General features: G+C 39.7%; 1 protein-coding gene across 14 annotated transcripts in view; it reads right to left on the reverse strand.

Annotated features, from left to right (window-relative positions):
• The window catches only part of DOCK3 (dedicator of cytokinesis 3), a 507,250-nt gene that overhangs the window by 233,862 nt on the left and 258,397 nt on the right, over positions 1-14,991 (reverse strand). For all 14 annotated transcript variants that reach the window (XM_051852373.3, XM_051852369.3, XM_051852371.3 and 11 more), the window contains exon 6: positions 4,718-4,866. In XM_051852373.3, coding sequence (XP_051708333.1) covers positions 4,718-4,866 — 149 coding nt within the window. The remainder of the gene's footprint in view (positions 1-4,717; positions 4,867-14,991) is intronic.

The raw sequence follows: 14,991 nt of genomic DNA on the forward strand, positions 1-14,991 counted from the left end.
TGAGCTGTGTCAGTCCTGAGTTATTTACAATTTTAATTTAGCTATACTGTGTTTACTGTAGTGAAAAAATTAGACACTGAGCAAAACTTGCCAATATAATTATGGAAGGTATTGAAAATATTAACGAATTAAAATTACATTCCTAGATAAAATTTTTATAATTCGCTTGGAGTAGATATTGATGGAACAAGGACATAAGCCTCAGCGATGCTCCCTCATTGCCCAAAACAGATAAACACTGGAATGTATTTCTTGCCCTTGAATCTCAATTGGGTTCCACATCTATTGCCTTCATACCCCACCTCCCATAGACACCTGAAAGACCAGTTGCTCAGAACACCTGAACGCCCTTTTCCAAGAATTCCCCCTCTGTCTGCTGCTCCATATCCCACCCCCAACCCAACCTTCCTAAAATATAAAAAGCCCGTCCCCTGGGGGTCTTGGCCTTCTTTCATGTGTTCTATCAATGTGCACGCAGGCAGTTGGTCACCCACCTCTACGGATTTATTTTCTGTGAATTAATTCGGTCTGGCTGTAAATTTGTACAATGTCTCCTCTCTATTCTGCGACTCTTTTCCTAACAGATAAGATTAACTGACTTATTTTATGTTTAGCATATTTGAGCAGAGAAAGGACTAGTTAATCTGAACACTTTGTTTCATGCCCTTTCTGTATTTCCTATAGTTCCAAAACATATAAGAACACAAAATTATGAGTGTTGTTCTCTACTTGATAACTTTTAATAACTTTTTACATACAGAGTCTACATATCCAAACAGTCTAACAAATGCAAGCTATACCAACTTATTACTTCAATTTTTGATGTTTTTGTCAAATAAATAGTTCTTAATTTTAAGAAACAAAAATTATTATTATATAGCTGTGGATAGTTCTGTATCTAAGCTCTAAACAGGATCCATTTTATACTTGCAAGTTCTAACTGAACGTTAAATTACATACATACACACACACATATGCACACATATATATAGTAGGACATACAGTATTCACATTTGGAGAGTAGAAAAAGATTAAATAGCATAAAGACTACAATAAGTTGCCTGGATTTATTTTCACATTCACAAATAATCAGAGAGATGGTAAGGTCCTGCCAAAAGTATATAGGCTTGGGAATCAGTTCCAGGTACAAACACCAGCTCTACTACTCACTGTGGAAGGCTGGGAAATGTACTTCTGAGCCTTAATTTCCTCACTAGGTAAAAATGGAGCTTCTATCTTGGAAGTGCACAGCAGCATTTCATTATGAGAGGATATCTAACAGGTAAGATTATGCGCTTACCACAGTGATGGAGGTATACATTCAATAAACTACTAATAGTTATTAATAGCCTGTAAAATAAATTCTGAAAAGCCAGCCCTATAATGTCTGTGCAAGAGCTTACAAAAAGCATACAAGTTTTAAATCATATATGAATATTTAATTACATCAATTTAAACATTAAAATACATCAAGCAATCATTGATGGTAAATCCAACACATATGTGCTAAGCTTCAACATTTCATGGCACTTCTAAAAGAGGTGAAACAAGAAGTATGGAAATATTGGGGCATAAAATGAGAACACTGAACATGGTTAGTACTGCTAAGCTTTTGTGTGAAATAATCATTTTTACATACTCAAATGGTATAAAATGACTATTTTTACATTATACCATCTCATTTCAAAACAGGAATGACAGTTCAAATTAGCAAAGCAAGAATTAGAGAACAGTCCTATGGTGTGGGAGCAACAGGTCTTTTTCCTTTAATAATAACAGATCTACAAAGTTCTTGCTTAGGCTTTTAAGTGACTATATTTTCTATTGGGTAAAGTAGAAAATAGGGTGCAGGAGGCAGATGGGGTTGAGGAAAAGAAGTACAAAGAGAAGAAATGTCTGGAGGTTAGCGATAGAAAGCAGGGAAAGGGGAATAGGAGTAACAGGGAACACAGGAAGAAGTGTGTTTCTGATTTTTATTTATTAAAATGACATCCATATAAATATTCCTTCCACACACACACACACACACACACACACACACACAAGGGGTTCTGTCCATAGGTGAGTGATTGACAAGCTTCCCTTCCTGGTCACTTGAAATGTTCTGGTCATTATACTTTGAAACCCTTAAACCACAATGCAGAGGTCTTTGTGATAAGGTCCCAGTTCACACTCTGGTTGCCTTCTTATCACCTAGAACGCTGGCTTTTGTATTTTGTTTATCTGAAGGAGAAACATCCAGGAAGGCATTCTGTTCATAGGGGTAGGTTACTCTTTATACGGATTTTTAAAAATTTAAAAAAAAAATTTTTTTTTTTGATTTAAAGAAACACAGAGAGAAAGAGAGACTGACAGACAAGCAGGGCTCCTATCCACTGGTTTACGTTCCAAATGCCTGCAACAGCCTGCCTGGGTCAAAACTGGAACTCAATCCAGGTCTCTCACGTAGGTGTCAGGAACCCAATTATCCAAGCCATCACCACTGACTACCAGGATGTGCATTAGCAGGATCCTGAAGTAAGGAGCCACAGTAAGGAAGCACACCCAGGTATTTCAACGTGGGTCTTGGTATCTTAACTGCCAGGCTAAATATCCATTCCCTTACATATATTTTTAAGCCAAGTCCATAAAACACTTTATTTATGTATTTTCAGTTTTATTTCAAATTCAGAGAGAGGGAGAGAGAGACAGACAGACAGAGAGAGACAAGGAGAATATACTCACAACTGCCAGAACTGGGCCAGCCTAAAGCCAGGAGCCAAGAACTTAGCCTAGGACTCCCAACTGGTAAGGACTCAACTACTTGAATCATCACCTGCTACCTTCCATGGGGCACATTAGCAGGAAGCTAGAAGCAGAAGCAGAGCCAGGACCTGAACCCAGGTACTGTGATATGGGATGCAGGCATCCCAAGTGGCACTGTAAAATGCTTGCCCCCAAATCCCTTCATAAGCTCCAAAGCCCATTTGTCCCTCACCCCATGACTCTGGGACCTGCAGGTCAGAATGGCCTCATTAGCTCAAGTTTCCTCCACCTTTGCTGGGCTTCTCTTATCACTAATCTTCCACCTATCTACTGTCCAGATTCCAAAAACAGTTCACAAGTCTCATTTATTAAGTGGGCCTCCTAACATTGATGACTTGAGAGGGAGAAGAGCTAAAAACACAAATTTAAATATACTTAGGCTATATATACTTATTAAGTAGGAAGCAACCTGCTCATATAAAACTTCAATGGACCTAATTTTAAAAGAATAAGCACTTGAAAATTTACCAATTATTAAATCTGGAAAGAAACAAAATCTGAATAATATCTACTCTAATTTCTCATGAGTATGTCTTTGAATTTTACTTCTATGGCAATAGGAAATCATCGATTCCACTACCAAAATAGAAGACTATTTTTTAATGACAAGATAGTTACGAATATCCTGAAGTAAAAATGTATGGTCTCCATTTGTAGATTATGCCAATTCAGATTCACTGAATAGCTAAAAGGTGGAAAGGACACTGAATTCATATCTTCAAAAGAGCATTACAAGATAATTTTAAAAGCATATTCTGATTAGAAAGGTCTAGAATTAAGGAATTTGAGCTGGAAGAGACCTCAAAGGATAATCTAATCCAATAATTTACTTTTTAAAATGTTTATTTATTCACTTTTTTTTTTAAAGAGCTTCAAATTTTTTTTTTTAATTTTTTGACAGGCAGAGTGGACAGTGAGAGAGAGACAGACAGAGAGAAAGGGCTTCCTTTTGCTGTTGGTTCACCCTCCAATGGCCGCCGCGGCCGGCGCGCTGCGGCCGGTGCACCGCGCTGATCCGATGGCAGGAGCCAGGAGCCAGGTGCTTTTCCTGGTCTCCCATGGGGTGCAGGGCCCAAGCACCTGGGCCATCCTCCACTGCACTCCCGGGCCACAGCAGAGAGCTGGCCTGGAAGAGGGGCAACCGGGACAGAATCCGGCGCCCCTATTTATTCACTTTTATTTGTTTGAAAGGCAGAGCGACAAAGAGAGGGAGGGTGAAAAGGAAGGAAGGAGGGAGGGAGGGGGAGAGAGAAAGAGAGGGAAAACAAGAGAGAGGGAGAGGGAGGGAGGGAGAGAGAGGGGGAGAGAAGAGGAGGGGAGAGAGAGAGAGAGAGAGAGGGAGAGAGGGAGAGAGGGAGAAAGAGGGAGAGGGGGGGAGAGAGAGAGAGAGAGAGAATGAATGAATATCTTTCATCCACTGGATCACTATCTAAACGCCCACAGAAGTTGACACTGGGCCAGGCTGAAGCTAAGAGCCAGAAATCTCATCTGGGTCTTCCACATTAGTAACAAGGGTTCAAGTACTTGAGTCATCAACTGTTATCTCCCAGGTGCATTAGCAGGAAGCTGGACAGGAAGCAGAGGGGGGACTCAATGTAAGACACTCTAATATGGGACCCACATATCCCAAGCAGCAATGTAATCCATTGCATCCCAACATGTACTACAAGTCCAATTCTTAACTCTTTTTTCCAGAAGTGAAATGGAAGCTAAATGAGTTTCAGTGACTAGAACTAATGATATCTTTTGCTAATTAGAAGAAATAACTATATCTAACAAAAATGATGCAATCTTAGTGGAGAATATAACATTAACTTTTAATTATTAAAGAGAAATTTTGATCAAGTTAGGATCTATGAGGACTGAGTTATTACAAATGAAACTTAAATGCCCAAATAATATTAATACTTACTCATTACCCCAGTCCAGACGTACAGTGATGTGTCGCTTAACCTCTCGCACCTGATCCTGAGTCAGGTGACCAGACAGGAGCTGCCTTCGCAGGTCAATAAGTTCATTCATCACATGGCGAAGTTTGTAGAAAAGATCTACTTTGTGTTTCTGAAAGAACATATTTGATGTTGGTTGAAATGCAAAGGGGATATGAAAAAGGAATGAAAAGAGAAAGAGAAAGAGTTAAACTATGAAGAGTGCTCATTTCTCTGAACTATAAAGGCAATGTAAAGAGAAGTTTATATAAAGGTCTTAAAAATTGCCCTTTGTTCCTGTTTATATATCTTTATATAGTGACAATGAACAAAGCAGCAAAACTGATGTGGCTCATGCAAAAGTTCCACTTATCTCTATTATCACGGACTACTCATTTTTCTAGTAAATTGAAGGTATTAAATAGAACAGAAGGTTTCACAACAGCCTGGAGCTATTTTGTCTCACAAGTCACAACACATGTTAAGAACAAAGACTTCACCCATATGGCAGTATTTCTGTGTCCTCCACAAAGTATATTTAAGTTAGGAGAGGGAGAATCATTTGTCCTATTCAGAAGCAACTAAGGTTTCCATATAGAACCACAGTCCCTAGAGTGAGATTCACTCTTGCTTTCTAGGTCTCATCTAGGTTCCTAATTAGCTTTCCTAAACAGCTATATGTCTCTAGTGTCACAGCCTATAATATGTTGAGAAGCTGGGGGCATCTCAGTCATAAGTGGGTGCCCATACCCTGTCAATCCTCCCAAATTCAAAGTCAGCGGGGAATGCAGATTTTTCCTTCTGGTAAAATCCCTGGATCATACACCCATACAATATCCGCTGGCTACAGCCCGACTCATTTCACAGTCATGCTAGGAGCATATTAAGTCTCTGCAGCTTGTACTAATGTTGGAATGGCTCCTTCTGCCTGCCTGTTTCCAGGCTGCTGTGGCTGCCTTGAAAAATGCCACTTTTAGAAAATTAAGTGGAAACATCTTAATGGTCTTAAGATCATTAAGCAGATGTTTTAGAAAAAAAAGGCATTTCAAGTCCTATTTGCTACAAGTCAAATCTTGATTCTTAAATTATTTAGGTTTCTGTTACATATATATATATGTATAATTTTACATAAAAGATGCTTAAAGATGTGTTACACACAGAAACAATATGAAAGAAAGTAAAGGAAGAAAATCTCTCAGTAAAAGATCACAGGAAGTTCAAAGTATATATTAGAAATATCGTTGGAAAAATGGCAGGGCAAAGTCACTACTTATCAAAGTCACACTGAATATAAATGGCCTCAACTCTCCAGTTAAAAGACACAGACTGGCTGAATGGATTAAAAACCAAAACCCATCCATTTGCTGCTTATAAGAAATGTGCCAGAGGATTCCAATTCAATCCCATCAAGGTGGCATGTACCAATGCCATCTTACTAGTCAAAGGGATTAGTTTCAGTTCACAATTGATCATAATGATAGGACTAAGAGTCAAAGTGATAACATAAACAAGACTAGTGTATGCTAATACTAACTGATAGAATTAAGAAGGAGAGAACAATCCAACATGGGAAGCGGGATACACAGCAGACGCATAGAATGGCAGAGAAATGGCAGAGACAAAATTAAAAAGACTAATAGGATTATTCAGAAATCATCAGAAGTTAATCCACAAATAAAAGAAACAGATTCATGACTTAGTGAAATTTTTTCTCATGAAATTGAGATTTTAAAGAGAAATCAAAATGAAATATTAGAAATGAAGAAGTCAATAGATCATATGAAAACCGGTGGAAAGCCTTAACAACAGATTTGGTGAGGCAGAAGAAAGAATATCCAAGCTAGAAGACAAATCTTTGGAAGTCTTCCAGTCAGACCAAAAAAAAAAAAAAAAAAAAAAGAAATTTGAAAAATTAAAAACAGTGATTTAAGGAATACTGTCAAATGACCCAACATATGAGTCTTAGGAGTTCCTGGAGTGGAAAGAGAATAGATAATAGGGTATATATAGTGAAACAATTTCAGAAAACTTCCCAGTTTGGAAGACGAAAGGGACATCCAAGTATAAGAAGCACACAGAAATCCTAACAGACATGACCAGAAAAGATTTTCACCATGACACATTGCAGCCTAATTTTCAACAGTAGAACATAAAGAAAAGATTCTAAAATGTGTACTAGAGGAATGCCAGATTACTTCCAGAGGATCACCTATTAAACTCAGCTGACTTCTCATCAGAAACCCTACAGGCTAGGAGAGACACAGTCCAAGTCTTAAGAGAAAAAAACTGTCAACCCAGAATACTGTATCCTACAAAGGCCTCATTTAGGAATGAAGGTGAAATAAAGACATTCCATAACAAACAGAAATTGAAAGAATTTGTCACCACCTATCCAGCCTTACAAAAGAAACATAACGATGTGCTACACAGAAAAACAGAAGCATAGTCATCACTATCAAAGAGTGTGAAGGCAGAAAATCTCCTAGTAAAAGTAGAAAGTAAACTCAAAGTAAACAATAGGAATAATTATGAGAAAATGGCAGGGCCAAGTCATTACTTATCAATAGTTACCCTGAATGCAAACAGCCTAAATTCTCCAGTTAAAAGACACAGATTGGCTGAATGGATTAAAAAAACAAGACCCACCTGTTTGTTGCCCACAAGAAACACATCTCACAAAAAATGATACAAACAGACTGAAAGTGAAAGAATGGAAAAAAATATATTCCATGCTAACAGAAACCAAAAAAAGAGCTAGGTAGCCATCCTAATAACAGACAATAGACTTTAAGACTAAACATGTTAAAGGAGACATAGAAGGGTACCATGTAATAATAAAGGAATCAATTAAACAGGAAGAGATGACTATAATAAACTTATATGCACCCAATTACAGGGCATCTGGCTAATTAAAACAAATGTTAATAGATCTAAAGGGAGACACAGACTTCAATATAATAGTAATGGGGAACTTCAACACCCTACTTTCAGCAATGGACAGATAAACCAGACAGAAAATCAACAAAGAAACAACAGAGCTAATCAACACTATGGACCAAATGGACCTAATTGATATTTACAGACTTTTCATTCCACAGGTGCATATACATTCTTCTCACCAGTGCATGGAACTTTCTGTGGGATAAACCACATGCTAGGCCATGAAGCAATTTTCATCAAATTAAAAAAAAAAAAGGGAAATCATAAATCATACCATGCATTCAATGTCCACAATGAGATGAAACTGGCAATCAACAACTCAAGAATTTCCAGAACACATGCAAACACGTGGAAACTAAACATGCTCCTGAATGAACAGTGCGTCATAGAAGAAATCAAAAGAGAAATAAAAAAATTGCTGGAAGTGAATGAAGATGATAACACACCAAAACAATGTGATACAGCAAAAATCAGAGTTAAGAGGGAAGTTTCTAACAATTGGTGCCTAGTTCAAGAAATTGGAAAGGCACCAAATAAATGAGCTATCAATGCATCTTAAGAACCTAGAAAAACCCCATTATATGTTAACATAAATAATATTTATTAAAAAAATCTCCTTTGCGGCCGGTGCCGCGGCTCACTAGGCTAATCCTCCGCCTTGCGGCGCCGGCACACTGGGTTCTAGTCCCGGTCGGGGCACCGGATTCTGTCCCGGTTGCCCCTCTTCCAGGCCAGCCCTCTGCTGTGGCCAGGGAGTGCAGTGGAGGATGGCCCAGGTGCTTGGGCCCTGCATCCCATGGGAGACCAGGAAAAGCACCTGGCTCCTGGCTCCTGCCATCGGATCGGCGGGGTGTGCCGGCCGCAGCGCGCCGGCCGCGGCGGCCATTGGAGGGTGAACCAACGGCAAAAGGAAGACCTTTCTCTCTGTCTCTCTCTCTCACTGTCCACTCTGCCTGTCAAAAAAAAAAAAATCTCCTTTGCAAGACAAAAAAAAAAAGAACCTAGAAAAACAACAACAAACCAAACCCAAAATTAGTAGGAGAAAAGAAACCGTTAAAATTAGAGAATAAACAAAACTTAGACAAAAAAATACAAAAGATCAGTGAAATGAAGAGCTAGTTCTCTGAAAAAAAAAATTGATACACCATTGGCCCAACAAACTACAAAAAGAGGTAGCAGAGCCAAATCAATAAAACAAGAGATGAAAAAGGAAATGTAACCACAGATACCACAGAAATAAAGAATCATCAGGAAATACTACAAAGAGTATATGCCAACAAATCAGGAAACGTAGAAAAAATGGATAGATTCCTAGACATAAACAATCTATCAAAATTGAGACATGAAAACACAGAAAACCTAAACAGACCAATAACCAAGATGCAGACTAAATCAGTAATAAAGTCCACCAACAAAGAAAAGCTCAAGACTGTACTTCTTCACTGTTGAATTCTAACAGAGAATTAAAAAAGAACTAATTCCAATTCTCCCAAGCTATTCATAAAAACTCAAAGGGATAGAATCCTCCTAAGCTACCTCTATGAAGCCAGCAGCACCCTAATTCCTAAATGAGAAAAGATACAACAGAAAAGAGAAGTATAGACCAATTTCTCTGATGAACATAGATGTAATGATCCTCAACAAAATACTAGTCAATCAAGTCCAACAACACATCAGGAAGATCATCGACACGAACCAAATGGGATTTATCCCTGGTATGCTGGGATGGTTCAATATTTGTGAATCAACCAATGTGATATATCAGATTAACAAACTTGTCTTTATCGCTGAGGAAGTTTTTTTTCCTACTATTTCTTGAACTCTGAGTGTAGCATTAATCTTATGAGTATAAAGGTAATTCAAAATAGATCTTTGTGAAAAATAAGAATGGGGATAAGATAGGGAGGAGGAAGAAGGTTGAGAGTGCAGATGGGAGGGAGGATGGGGTGGGAAGATTCACTATGTTCCTAACTTTGTAAATATGAAATGCATGAAGTTTGTATTCCTTAAATAAAATGTTTTTAGATAAAAAAAATTGGTAATGGGGAGGCAGGCATTATAGCATAGTGGGTTAATTTGCCACTTGCATCTCATAATGAGGTGCTTCTTTGTGTCCTGACTACTCTGCTTCTGACCCAACTTCCTACTAATGCACCCTAGGAGGCAGCACATTGTGGGATCAAGCCTTCAGGAATCATGAACTATAATTACAGCAAAAAAACTTCTTATCCTTTCTTTAGTTGATGAATAAATGAAGAAAGTGAATAAGCACCTTAACAGTACACAATTCTTACAAAAGGGCAGATATTATAAATTCCTGCCAGCTCAAGTAGCAGCAAGGCCTAATCAAACTGCAGCATTTGGAAAAGTGAAATCTGGAAGATATGCAGTGACACACACATTGCTTATTAAAAAATAAGCCACCCGTCTAAGCTTAAAAGAGTTAGAATTATTTTTCTATCAAAGCATACACAGGAATCCATTTCATGCATATGTACAAAGCATTCATTGATTCATTTAACCAATTAACATATAGAGCACACCTGCTGAGTGCTATCACTTTGCTGTGAACCAAATTCCCTGCTCTGAAGGTATTTTTGTTCTAGAGCACAGAGACAGAAAATAGGGGAAGTTTTCCAGGCCTAAAAGAACAACTACAGAGGCCTTGATGTAGCAGTGGATACAGCCTGTTCCGAAAGAACAGGGAGGTTAATGAACCTTGAATCAATGAACAAGGGGGGAAGTGGTGATATTGCAGACAGAGAGGTAACAGGGACCAGATTAGATAGAGCCTTTGTAAACCATGTTGAGGGCTTTCGTTTTTTGTTTGTTTGTTTGTTTGTTTTGTTTTGTTTTTTGATAGGCAGAGTGGACAGTGAGAGAGAGACAGAGAGAAAGGTCTTCCTTCCACTGGTTCACCCTTCAGTGGCCACCACAGGCAGCGCGCTGTGGCCGGCGCACCGCGCTGATCCGAAGCCAGGAGCCAGGTGATTCTCCTGATCTCCCATGTGGGTGCAAGGCCCAAGCACTTGGGCCATCCTCCACTGCACTCCCGGGCCACAGCAGAGAGCTGGCCTGGAAGAGGGGCAACCAGGACAGAACCAGTGCCCCGACTGGGACTAGAACTTGGTGTGCTGGTGCCGCAGGTGGAGGATTAGCCTAGTGAGCCGCAGCACCGGCCGAAGGGCTTTGGCTTTTATTTTAAGGAAGATAGGAAGTTGCTGCATATTTGGAGTAGTAACATTATGTAATATGAATAAATCTTGGAAGCACCACTCTCAGTGCTCTGCTGAGTATTGACCCTGAAGAGATAAAGAGAAAAGCAGAGATTCCAGTCAAGACACTATTTACTGTAATAAAGATGACATTTTTTCTGGACAAAGAAAGAATGGTGATGTTAAGAAGGGGTTTGAAGTATTAGTCTGTAGAGCCCTTATTTTATTGAGTTCTTAGTTCTAATATTAGATTCCCTAATTCTTTGCTGAGTTTCACATTCGTATCACAAACTGTCTTTCTAATGTCACTGCACTGTCTGTCTATATTTGCTAGCATCTCATTGTTTCCTCAACACTATTCTCCTGCCTTTTTTTTTTTTTTTCGCAACTGGAGACCATTATACTTAGTGAAATAAGCCTGTCCCAAAAAGACAGATAGCATACATAGCATACATTTTCCCTGATCTGAGGGAACTAGCAGAGTACCTGAAATGTAATGACTTGATCAGCCCTTGTCCTGACTGTTGATGAACAACTTAATACTTTATCCCTTTTAGTATTTTTTTCTACTTAATACTATTGGTTGAACTCTGTAATTAATACACAATCTTAAGTGTTAAAATTTAACTGAAAAGTGATCCCTGTTAAATATAAGAGTGGGAATAAGAGAGGGAAGAGATGTACAGTTTGGGACATGCTCAATCGGGCTTGCCCCAAATGGTAGAGTTAGAAACATGCCAGGGGATTCCAATTCAATCCCATCAAGGTGGCATGCACCAACGCCATCTCACTGGTCCAAGTGATCGATTTCAGTCCGCAAATGATCATAATGAAAGGACTAAGAGTCAAAGGGATCACATAAACAAGACTAGTGTCTTCTAATACTAACTGATAGAATAAAAAAGGGAGAGAATGATCCAACATGGGAAGAGGGATACACAGCAGACTCATAGAATGGCAGATGTCCTAAACAGCACTCTGGCCTCAGAATCTGCCCTTAAGGCATTTGGAACTGGCTGAAGAGCCCATGAGAGTATTTCAGGCATGGAAAGCCAAGAAAAAAATGGAAAAAAAAATGACCTAAATGAAAGATCTCTGCGAATGAGATCCCAGTGGAAAGAACAGGTCATCAAAGAAGGAGGTACCTTTCTCTGAAGGTAGGAGAGAACTTCCACTTTGACTATGACCTTGTCTAAATATGATCAGAGTCAGTGAATTCAAAGGCCTCTATAGCCTTGGCAACTCATGACTGGAGCATAGGGAGATTACTGATGCCATAAACAGGAGTGTCAATTTGTTAAGTCAACAACAGGAGTCACTGTGCACCTACTCCTCATGTAGGATCTCTGTCCTTAATGTGCTGTACATTGTGATTTAATGCTATAATTATTATTCAAACAGTATTTTACACTTTGTGTTTCTGTGTGGGTGCAAACTGTTGAAATCTTTACTTAATATATGCTAAACTGATCTTCTGTATATAAAGAGAATTGAAAATGAATCTTGATGTGAATGGAAGAGGAGAGGGAGCGGGAGAGTGGAGGGTTGCGGGTGGGAGGGAAGTTATGGGAGGGGGAAGCCATTATAATCCATAAGCTGTACTTTGGAAATTTATATTCATTAAATAAAAGTTAAAAAATAAGAAAACAAAACAAAAATAACAACAACAACAACAAAAAACTGCATGGATATCAGAAAGGGTTTACACCAAAATAAAGTTAATTCCATTACTCCGTGAACTGTTAAAATAACCTCCAAGCTTTTCATTAAATATCAAGTAGTTTTAGTAAATTGAAGCCCACATTTATACACACACCTACACACACACACTGGATTTTTAAAAACAGATCAAATTAGGCAATCTCTGCCATCCCCTACACCAAATGGGTTGCTATAAGTCACAAGGTAAAGCAGAGTCTCAATCCAGCTGCCACTGACATTTATTACTTTAAATACTACTAAATGGAAACACTCAAATTTGCCTTAGTACAATGATCCCCTTAAGAATCAACAAAAAAAGCCAGACCATTTATACATCTTATTTCCAGAGTGAGAAATGAAACACATTCCACAGCTGAGGAACGCCATGGAGAAAACTTTGTCTCTTGACTACAGCATAGTGTCTGTCTATTCATAGCTATCACATTGTGGTGACAGTACCTACAAGGCAGAAATGATAGCAGCTACTTTGCCAACCAGCCCCTTTAGGATTTAATTCACCCTGCTGCTACAAAGAAAGGGAAAAGGCAGAAGGTACACATTTGTGTGTAAGTTTTCTACAGATGCAGGATCAGTCATTCCACAAAAAAGCCATTATTCCAAGGGCATGCAGGAACTCAATATTCAAGCAGGGATTTTATTGTGCTAAATCTTGCCTCTGGTTTACTTTATTCCTTTTAAATGACTTTATCTTACCTACTGTGGGAAAACAGTGCTGGGAACTCAACTACAACTCACCACTATACTTCCCACCACCACTCAAGTTCATCACTAGGAAAAACAGCCTTGCAACTTATTCAGAACATTTCCTGTTTTCCTACTTAGTGATCATTGCTCTGGAGTTGTATAAGTCTTTAATGTGGAGACAACATAACATGTGCATAAGAATTCATTTTAGAGTCAGAATGCTGGGTGTTCTATCTCAACTCTGACAAGTTTGCTAACCTCTGCATGCTTTAGTTTCCTTATCCTTTTAATAAAAAATAAAATAAAAGGCCTGCAGCCTGGCTTACTTGGCTAATCCTCCACCTGTGGAGCCGGCACCCCGGGTTCTAGTCCCAGTTAGGGCACCGGGTACTAGTACTGGTTGCTCCTCTTCCAGTCCAGCTTTCTGCTGTGGCCCAGGAAGGCAGTTAGAGGATGGCACAAGTGCTTGGGTCCTTGCACCCGCATGGGAGACCAGGAGGAAGCACCTGCTCCTGGCTTCAGATCGGCGCAGCACCAGCCATAGCAGCCATTAGGGGAGTGAACCAATGGAAGGAAGACCTTTCTCTCTATCTCTCTCACTGTCTATAACTCTCTCACTGTCTCTCTCTCTCACTGCCTAACTCTGCCTGTCAAAAAATATATATATAAAATATAAAAAAGAAAAAAAAAAGATCATACATCTATCCCTATATCATACACCTATCCCTAACCCTAACCCTAACCCTAGCCCTCACCCTCAACCTAACCCTAACCCTAGCCCTAGCCCTAACCCTAGCCCTAACCCTAACCCTAGCCCTAACTCTAGCCCTAACCCTAACCCTAGCCCTAACCCTAACCCTAGCCCTAACCCTAACCCCAGCCCTAACCCTAACCCTAACCCTCTCCTTCGCCCTAATCCTAACCCTAACCCTAACCCTAGCCCTAGCCCTAGCCCTAACCCTAACCCTAGCCATAACCCTAGCCCTAGTAAACTGTGCCTGGCCACTAGTAAGTATGGCTACTACCACAACATTTTCCTCCTTGCCACCACTCAACAGAAACTGCTCTGACCCTGATCCCAAACATCACTAACTCTCCTAGATATGCTTCCAAACAACCAGGCAATTCTGTTACGAGCACATTTGGCCTTTGCCTTTGAGTATTACAATGAGAACACTCCCTAGTAACAATCACTTTATACCTCCTACAGGTAAATAGAATCTTGATGTGTATGATTCTGTTTCATTATATTTTAAATAGATTGTGTATGTCTCTCTTAAAAATAGTTTAGTTTTACCTATTTAAAAATTTTATGTGAAGAAATTCTGTATTGGCTGGCACCGTGGCTCAATAGGCTAATCCTCAGCCAGTGGCACCGGCACACCGGGTTCTAGTCCTGGTTGCCCCTCTTCCAGGCCAGCTCTCTGCTGTGGCCCGGGAGTGCAGTGGAGGATGGCCCAAGTGCTTGGGCCCTGCACCCGCATGGGAGACCAGGAGAAGTACCTGGCTCCGGGCTTCGGAACAGTGTGGTGCGCCAGCCGCAGCACACCAGCCGCAGCAGCCATTGGAGGGTGAACCAACGGTAAAGGAAGACCTTTCTCTCTGTCAGTCTCTCTCTCACTGTCCACTCTGCCTGCCAAAAAAAAAAAAAATTCTGTATCCTCTTGCTAAAAAGAACACTCACTTTTGAAGAATGT

The sequence above is a fragment of the Oryctolagus cuniculus genome, chromosome 10, assembly GCF_051225735.1.
Source record: "Oryctolagus cuniculus isolate XC-2025 breed Fujian yellow rabbit chromosome 10, ASM5122573v1, whole genome shotgun sequence".
Taxonomy (NCBI): domain Eukaryota; kingdom Metazoa; phylum Chordata; class Mammalia; order Lagomorpha; family Leporidae; genus Oryctolagus; species Oryctolagus cuniculus.